General features: G+C 48.5%; 1 protein-coding gene across 1 annotated transcript; it reads right to left on the reverse strand.

The window, feature by feature from the left end:
* Positions 1-341: 341 nt before the first annotated feature.
* Stmn1 (stathmin 1) lies at positions 342-6,461 on the reverse strand. The gene is made up of 5 exons (XM_005353071.3): positions 6,371-6,461; positions 4,548-4,620; positions 3,920-4,092; positions 1,174-1,365; positions 342-847 (listed from the first exon to the last, which is right to left on the reverse strand). The coding sequence occupies exons 2-5, from the start codon at positions 4,558-4,560 to the stop codon at positions 776-778; spliced, it is 450 nt and encodes a 149-aa protein (XP_005353128.1). The 5' UTR covers positions 4,561-4,620; positions 6,371-6,461; the 3' UTR covers positions 342-775.
* Positions 6,462-8,044: the final 1,583 nt, after the last annotated feature.

The following is an 8,044-nucleotide window of genomic DNA, read 5'->3' on the forward strand; positions in this document are numbered from 1 at the left end:
GTGCTGGGATTAAAGGCGTGTGCCACCATCGCCCGGCCCCCAACTGTCCTGTTAAACAGAGAAACCATCAAACACCCTAAGACCTTAAGGTCACCGCGAAACTGTGCTCTAGAACACAGCATTTGTGCCTGTACTCTTCCTTTTTAAGGGGAACAAAACACTGCTTGTTTGCACATAAACATCTGAAAGAAAATAACAGCTGATCCGGGTGAGGCACCACACAAAGCCGTGATTGTGGAAGGACAATTCAGAGACGGGGAGCAGAGAAGTCGCTGTCTGCAGCAGCCGCCATGTGCAGCAGTCACAACGGGTCACTACCTGGAAAGAAAGGAGTCACCGCCACCAACAGCACTGTGCAGTTTATTAACCATTCAAGTACAGTAGCATCTGATAAGATTGGGACAGAATTGGGATCGCAGGTGTGAACAGATATCAGCATCTAACAGGTCGGAAGAAGCCACTACACTTCTCACAAACATCTTCCACAGAAGCAATACAGTACTAGCCATTAACCCAGCACACCGAGTGTGCTCAAGTGGAAAAGATGCAACGAGAAAAATAGCTACGTTAGAAAGACCAACACTTTAAAAAAGAGTAAAACACTTTCAGTTTCTCCCCTTGAGCCCCTAAAACATCTCACGGTCTGGATCTACCTATACGGTCCTACATCAGCTTCTAGAATATTTGTCAGGAGGGAAAAGTAAAATGACACTGGCCAGTACAGTCTTTGGATATTTAGGAAGGGGTCGGGGAGAAAGTCAGTTCTCAAAACAAATTAGTCAGCCTCAGTCTCATCCGCAGGGTCTTTGGATTCTTTGTTCTTCCGCACCTCTTCAACGTGCTTGTCCTAGAAGAAACTGTGTGTAAGTGTCATCTGTCAAACAAATCATTTGCTGAGCCCTGTCCTGCCCACCTGGAGGTGCAATACAGCCTCAGTCACTAACAGGCCCTGAGAATCCCACATCATCATCTTCAAACCTGCTGGGCCTCTTGGGATGACAACAGCTAAACCTCTAACTGCTCTTCCAAGGAATACAAAATCATGCTGAGAAGTCTAGAACATTCTTTCTTAAGATGAACTTCCTTCTTACTCAATGTGATGACAAAAAGGAACCAGTTCTATTTTATCAAGACAGTTCAAGCTCCTAACTCCTCTATAAAGGTGACACCAACCTTCTCTCGCAAACGCTCCAGCTTGGCAGCCATCTGCGCCTCCCGGTTCTCTTTGTTAGCTTCCATCTTGTGGGTCAGCTTCTCCTCTGCCATCTTGCTGAAGTTGTTGTTCTCCTCGATGGCTTTCTGCAGCACCTCCTTCTCGTGCTCCCGCTTCTCGGCGAGCTGCTTCAGGACTTCCGCCTCATGAGACTGCAAAAGAGTTCAACAGCCCTCAGAAGTGCCTCTGGCATTAGCCAGAACTGCAACAGAGACTATCCTCAGGGGACAGGAAGACGGAAGGGACCCTGGAAGATGCAAGTGAGGAGTTTAAGTATCTTCTGAAACAGTAAAAAATTGCCTTTGTTTTCTAACCAATGTTTGTATTTACTTTGGAAAGCTGTTCAGGTTTTTGTTTTTGAGACAAGCCTAGGTTAGCCTGGAACTCTCTATGTAGCAAGGGCTCACAGAAACCTATGATCCTCCTGCGTTTACTTCCTGGTGTTGGGATTATAGCCATATACCGCACCAACCTAACTTGTCTAGATTTTATAAGGAAATCCTTCTACGATGCAAAGTACTTAGAGGACTTGAGCAATCTACTTAGGAATGGCACTTTAATGAATGTCTGCTATTTAACTCCAAAGGTTATGGAAAGAAAAGGGCATTGTCAGCTGGCCATGGTGGTACACACCTTTAATCCCAGCTCTCACAGACAAGAGGGAGGTGAATCTCTGAATCTGAGGCCAGCTTCGTCTACAGAGAGTTCCAAGATAGCCGTGGCTACACACAGAATCCCTGTCAAACTTTTAGCAGCGGCCAATGAACAGAGTCAGACATATTTTGAAGAATGAACTTGCAGGGTCTTAGCACAGGGCATTCGCCACTGGTTTTGCCAATTGTCTTCCACAGCACCTTTGTCCGGATGGGAGGTGCACTACTTAGGCCGTCACTTAGCACAGGGCTACTGCGCACAAGGCCCAGCTTTCCTGTCTAGTTTCTGGTTATACTGCTTCCTCCTACTCCAACTCCAACCTACATAAAGAGCAGGCAGATGGCACAGCAGGGTAAATGCTGTCAGCTTTTCATTTGCTTTTTGGAACAAGGTCTCAGACTTTAGGCTGGCCTTGAACTCACAACCTCCCACCTCTGCCTCCCAAGTGCCAAGATGACTTCATGCATGCCACGTAAGCACTCTACCAAGTGAGCCCACCCCACAGCCAGGCTGAATTCCAACTGGGTAGGTAGCGAAGGATGATCTTTAACTTCTGGCCCTCCTGCCCACACTTCCCAAGTACTAGGACTGTAGCTACACCCCACTAACACCCCATTCTCCCTGCAGACAGTAAGTGCTGACAGCAGGGTTCAAGAACTGAAAAGGACATGTGCTCTGGCAGATAAACGTATATGTACATATTAGACCACAAATTATCCTGGGGTGCTCATGTGGGATTGGCTATTACTTTACACTTTACCTTTTTGTGCCTTAGTTTCCCCAACTTAAAATTTTATCCACTCACCTAAATCATAGCTGCTGGGGAGATTTAATGAAAATTTATGTAAAATTCCTTACTGCAGCAGGCCTGGTGCCTGTGGCCAGAAGAGGGCACTGGTCTCCTAGAACTTGAGTTAGAACTGCTGTACGCTCCAGGCGTACTGGTAATGGAACCTGGGTCCTCTGCAAGAGCAGCAAGGGTTTTAACTGCTGAGCCATCTCTCTAGCTCCTATCTAAAGTCCTTAATAAGAATCCTGCTGAGTGGATATTTCTGGAAAATGAATTGATCATCTTAAATGTCCAGTTATAATTTCATTTCTCAACTCTTTTATAATCATATTAACAACTGTTAAATTTTCTCATGATATGTGTATGGTCTGTGTGAATATATGCACATGTGCATGTCAGGCCTTCAGAGGCCAGAAGGCGGCATCAGATCCCTTAGAACTAGAGTTTAACTAGAGTTCCAGGCAGTTATGAGCCACCCAACCTGGGTGTTAGGAGTCACGTTCTGGTGCTCTTCAAGAGCAAGCACTATCCACAGCTGGGCCACGACCAGCCTCTCATTGGGTCTTATTTACTTCATGTGCACGGTTGTTTGGTTTGCACATCTGTGAGTGCACTACCTGTATGTGTGGTGGCCATGAAGACCAGAAGGCACTGGATGCCCTGGAAATGGAGCTATGAATGTGGGTGCTGGGAACCACACACGGAAGGACAGCAGTGCTCCTAACTGCTGAGCTACTCCTCCAGGCCTCACTGGGATTCAAAGATGGTCCTTGATAGCGGAATTGTTTAGAATGAGAAAGAGTTACAATGCCACATCCCTGGAAGTTTGAAGTTTTTATTGCATAGCTCCTAAAAAGCAAAACTAAGGAAACAAAGGATTACCTGCCAACAAATGTCCTGCATTTTAAAGAGGAAAAGCATGAGCTTCCCACAACACAGTCTTAGGTGGAATTCTGCTTCCAGCACTCAGGAATAGGACTTTAGGAAAATGACTTAATACCACAATTTTCCAGTATGTTAGCTGAGACATTTCCCACCAAGGAGGCTCCATTTGTTAGAGAAAGCTCGAGTCAAGGAGCTGGCTCCTGATAGGAGCTCGTTAAGCGATGGCTGCTGCTTTCTTCCAACCATCGCTGGCACAGGACCTTCCCTACTTACGATCACAGGATAGCTACAATTCTTTCTTCCTTTCTCTGAAAATTAAGTCAGTTTGCCTCATTACACTAATAAGTACACTGTCTTCTGTAAATCGTCCAGTTTACCTTGCGCCGTTCTTCTGCAGCTTCTAATTTCTTCTGGATTTCCTCCAGGGAAAGATCCTTCTTCTTTGGGGGGGAAAGGGGGAAATCGGGGACGGATTCTTTTGACCGAGGGCTGAGAATCAGCTCAAAAGCCTGGCCAGAAGCACGCTTCTCCAGTTCTTTCACCTGAATATCTGGAGTTGATCAGATTTATGATAAATGAGGAAAACCCAGTTTGCTTATTAAAATAAAGAATTCTATAATTTTCTAAAAATCAACAATTTAATAAAACAGTATTAAGGCTAGGCTGTAGGCAAGAAATCAAATAACATCTCAAAAAAAAAAAGCTCAACATTTGGGCTAACAAATACCATTGAGGAGGAATTGGTATTTGATAACCATTTTATTAAACAAAGAATGAAGTAAACCTCACAATTTTGCTTTGGACCAAGTCAATTTATCTAATTATAAATGATGATGAGCTTTCCATATATTTATCCAAATGATAAAATTCTTTAATTGCCTTTTTTATTGCAAATTCAGTTTTGAAAAGAACACAAATGCCCAATAAAAAGCCTAAGACCTGCACCACTTCCAATTCTAAAGCAGTAAGCCCGTCCGTTTCAGCTTTTCTCAATCAATTACCTACCAGACGATGCCATGTCGAACAGAAGACAAGAGACTGGCCGTGCACCCTCTACAATCCACTGGTAAAGAGAGCCCTGAAAATTATTTTCAAAGCACGCAATCAATTTCTCTGTATTTCTCTATGTGAGCAGCACAAAGGAACCTCAAATCACACCCATGAGAATGTCAGGAAAATCGTTAGGTGGAATCAAGTGACATCATAAAAAAAAAAACCAAAACACCAAAACACATCAGAAAATTTAAACTGAATAATATTGGCAGCAGAAAATTAAATGATGTTCTTAAAAGAAAAAAAAAACTGTAATCTTAAAATCGAGGTTCAGTCACAGGGTTGAAGGATTCCTTCCCATAACCTCAATTTTTTTCCATCCAATGTAAGATTCAACCCAACAATGAGATCGGAGCCATCTTAATTCTATGTACAACTCATTGTGCAATTGAAATACCCACCCTTGCTTTGTCTGTGTCTGCCATGGTGGAGAACACCCAAGCTAGCAGCCAATGGTATTCAAGTCCCATTGTTCCTAGGGTTTAAGCTACTCGCCTAACAGTGGGAAAATGAAGTTTCATGAACCTCTAGGCTTCTTTTGAAGGCAGGGTCTAGCTATCTAGCCCAGGCTGGCCTTGAAATTGCAATCCTCTTGCCTCAGCCTCCCCAGTGTAGAAGGGTGGGGTTTAGCCCAGTGGGTTAGCAGTGGCTTAACATTTGCAAAGCCCTGGGTTCGAGGACCACGTGAAGGGGATTGGGGACATTATTCTGAGTGTTGAATTAGATATACGCCACCACACCCGTCTTAGGTTTGTCTCCTTTGCTGTCCTATGTCGCAAAAAAAAAAAAATTTTCGACAGCCTGGTCTACAGAGCGAGTTCCAGGACAGGCTCCAAAGCCACAGAGAAACCCTGTCTCGAAAAACTAAAAAAAAAAAAAAAAAAAATTTCGACAGTTGTCTATTATTTTCTAAAGAGATTTCCACTCTTTTAGGCTCGAAGCGTATGATTAAAGGTTCCAAATGCTAGACATTGAATTCCAAGGCACTGAAAAAAACGTCTAGCTGTAGCACAGTACCCAACGCAGCACCTACCCAGCATGGGCGTGGTCCTAGCCCGGGCGGGCAGGCTTGAGGCCCGGGCCAATCAGAACCCGCCCCACGCTCCGGCCCCTGGCCCCGCCCCAATGCTCCCCGCGCCTTTTCGAATCTCCGCGAACCTCTCCACACTCGGGAGCCCGCGCGCGTGGGCAGCGACAGGATGGGCGGGGCTAACGGTTCTCCGGGAGTGGCCCCGCCCCTCAGGCTGGCAGCGCGGGGCCGTCTCCCCCCCCACCAACTCCCGCCAAAAATACCTCGCGGCTACGCAGCCCTGGGACGGCTGCAGCGGGATCGGTCGCACCACCTCCACCCCCCCAGCTCGAGTCCCCAGAGCTGCCCGAGACCTCCACCACCGAACCCCAGGAGCCCGGGCGGGCGCCGCCCCTCAAGAGCACGGGCGCCTGCAGCCTTGCTCTCCATCAGACAATGGGGACCCCTGAAGAGCCGCGCCCACCAGGCGGTAGAAGCAGGGACGGCCAGCGCCCTTATTGTCTCCACGCTCGCAGCCGGGGTTGAACCCCACAGCTGGCCGCGCCCCCTCCCCACCAAGCCGCGTCTCCAGGGACCAGGGACAAAAGCCGAGACTCCGCCAGAGCCTCACACAAAAGACGAACGCCCCCCGCCCGCCAGGTCTCGGGGCCCCCGACTCTCCAAGCGTCCCCCATTGGCGGCCCGCCGGCTTCCTGGATGGTCCCTATTCAGCCATCTCCGCTGCCTAAGCCAAGCTAGCACCCACCTGCTCGCTCCGAGCCGCCTGGCCACACTCTGAGCACCAACAGACCTGGGCGCGCACAAAAGCGCCAAACAGCGGCACGTGATCTAGCCGCGGGGCTCCGCATTGGCTGAGTCTGACGGCACGTGCCGGTCCCACGCCCAAGCCTGGAGTGCTCCGCCCCTCTGGAGCGGCGCATCTTGGGAAGTGTAGTCCAGGCCAGTGGAGCAGAAGGACAATACAAGGGGTGGGGTACTCCCGAGGGGGCTTCCCCCAGGTGTGAACCCCTGCTGGACCCCGGGTTTCTGCGCGGAAAAGCACTTGGCTGTGGCCGCAGGACTAAATCGGCTACGGGACTACATTTCTAGGAAAAGAGCAGGGCGAGGCATGGCGCAAGGGAGGGGTCGGTCCTAACCTACTTTGGTCTTATAGACCTTGACCGTCTGCACTCCTCTGCTGACCCGCACGAGTCAGGTTCGCTTCCTAGGCAGTGTCCCTTTTGATGCCACACCCCGCCCAAGACAGTGTGCCTCTCCGCCCTCCAGCACGGTCCTCTACCCTTGGCGTCCTACCACGGACACACGCCAGATTGTCACCTGTGATGCAACATCGCAGTCGCTAACCCATTTCGTGCTGACAGGTCACGGGCGTGGTCCTTCCCTCGTCTATTTGCATTCTCCCCCTTCCTCAGCTTCCCGAGCTGGAAACAGTGGGATCTACGCAGGGCTGCGTGAGGCTCTGGAATCTGATCTTGGGTCGAACAAAGCCACTAAGCTTTAAAGGCAGACTCCATCTGCCCTGCCAAAGCCTTGCGGTGACAGGAAAGGGAAGAGCGATGGCAGTTCGAGATACACCGCCTGCAGTAAAGGGCTGCTTTTGTTCTGAAAGCACGTGCTCCCCGAAGCGGGGCTGGGCTCTCTTTTGAGAATGTAAACAAAAGGAGCCACAAGGTCACAGTTCCCTCTGGCCTGGATAAAGCGGAACTATAACAGAGACACAAAGGAAATTAGCCTGACCCTGTCTCCCTTTAGACGCCTTCTCTCCTCTGACCAAAGCTGTGTCCCCATGCGGTGGTCATTTCCTCAAGGCACCTGCTCAGAAACGCTATACAGAAGGGATACTATTTTATTAATGGGTTTGGTCTCCCGAAAACCAAACCACACATAAAACGACCTCCGTGGAACCACGGTTCTAATTTTAAACAAATCCTACATCTGGCTAACCAATAGGAAAGTACCCGAGATAAAAAAAAAAAAAAAAATAGGTGCACAGGACAATGAAAATTGTATTACCCAGGCAGCAGACAAGGCACAAAGCAAGCAACTGGCAGAGTACTGTTGCCTGAAATATGCTTATAGAGGCACATTTTCCAACAATTGCTCTTGTGTAGGGTCAGTCTCTCTCTGCCCCCACCCCAGCCGGTCTGAATGGTTCTTGCTTAGGGTGTGAGCTGCGGGAGCCGATTCTGCTAGCTGAAAGGCTTCTTCTCTCTTTCACAAACATAGCCTCAGAACAGCCAGGTGCTTCAGTTTTCTGAATGGATCTCGGAAACCATTTAAACACTAGACGGGAATGAGGCTATGTCCTTTCTGAACATTGACTGCAGGGGTAACACGAATGAGCAAAGACCTCCAATGCCAAGAGGTCTGGGACCTCCTGAACCGGTACTTCGTCTTCAAGTCTTTGTACTGGATCTGG

Source organism: Microtus ochrogaster, chromosome 10 (assembly GCF_000317375.1).
Source record: "Microtus ochrogaster isolate Prairie Vole_2 chromosome 10, MicOch1.0, whole genome shotgun sequence".
Lineage (NCBI taxonomy): Eukaryota > Metazoa > Chordata > Mammalia > Rodentia > Cricetidae > Microtus > Microtus ochrogaster.

What these genes read in the sequence shown, in the direction of transcription:
- Stmn1 (XM_005353071.3), bottom strand. An exon ending in CTGCAGAAGAACGGCGCAAG is followed by an intron (nt 1,366 to 3,919) that starts GTAAACTGGACG and finishes ACTCTTTTGCAG; the next exon opens with TCTCATGAGGCGGAAGTCCT. An exon ending in TGGAGCGTTTGCGAGAGAAG is followed by an intron (nt 848 to 1,173) that starts GTTGGTGTCACC and finishes AGTTTCTTCTAG; the next exon opens with GACAAGCACGTTGAAGAGGT.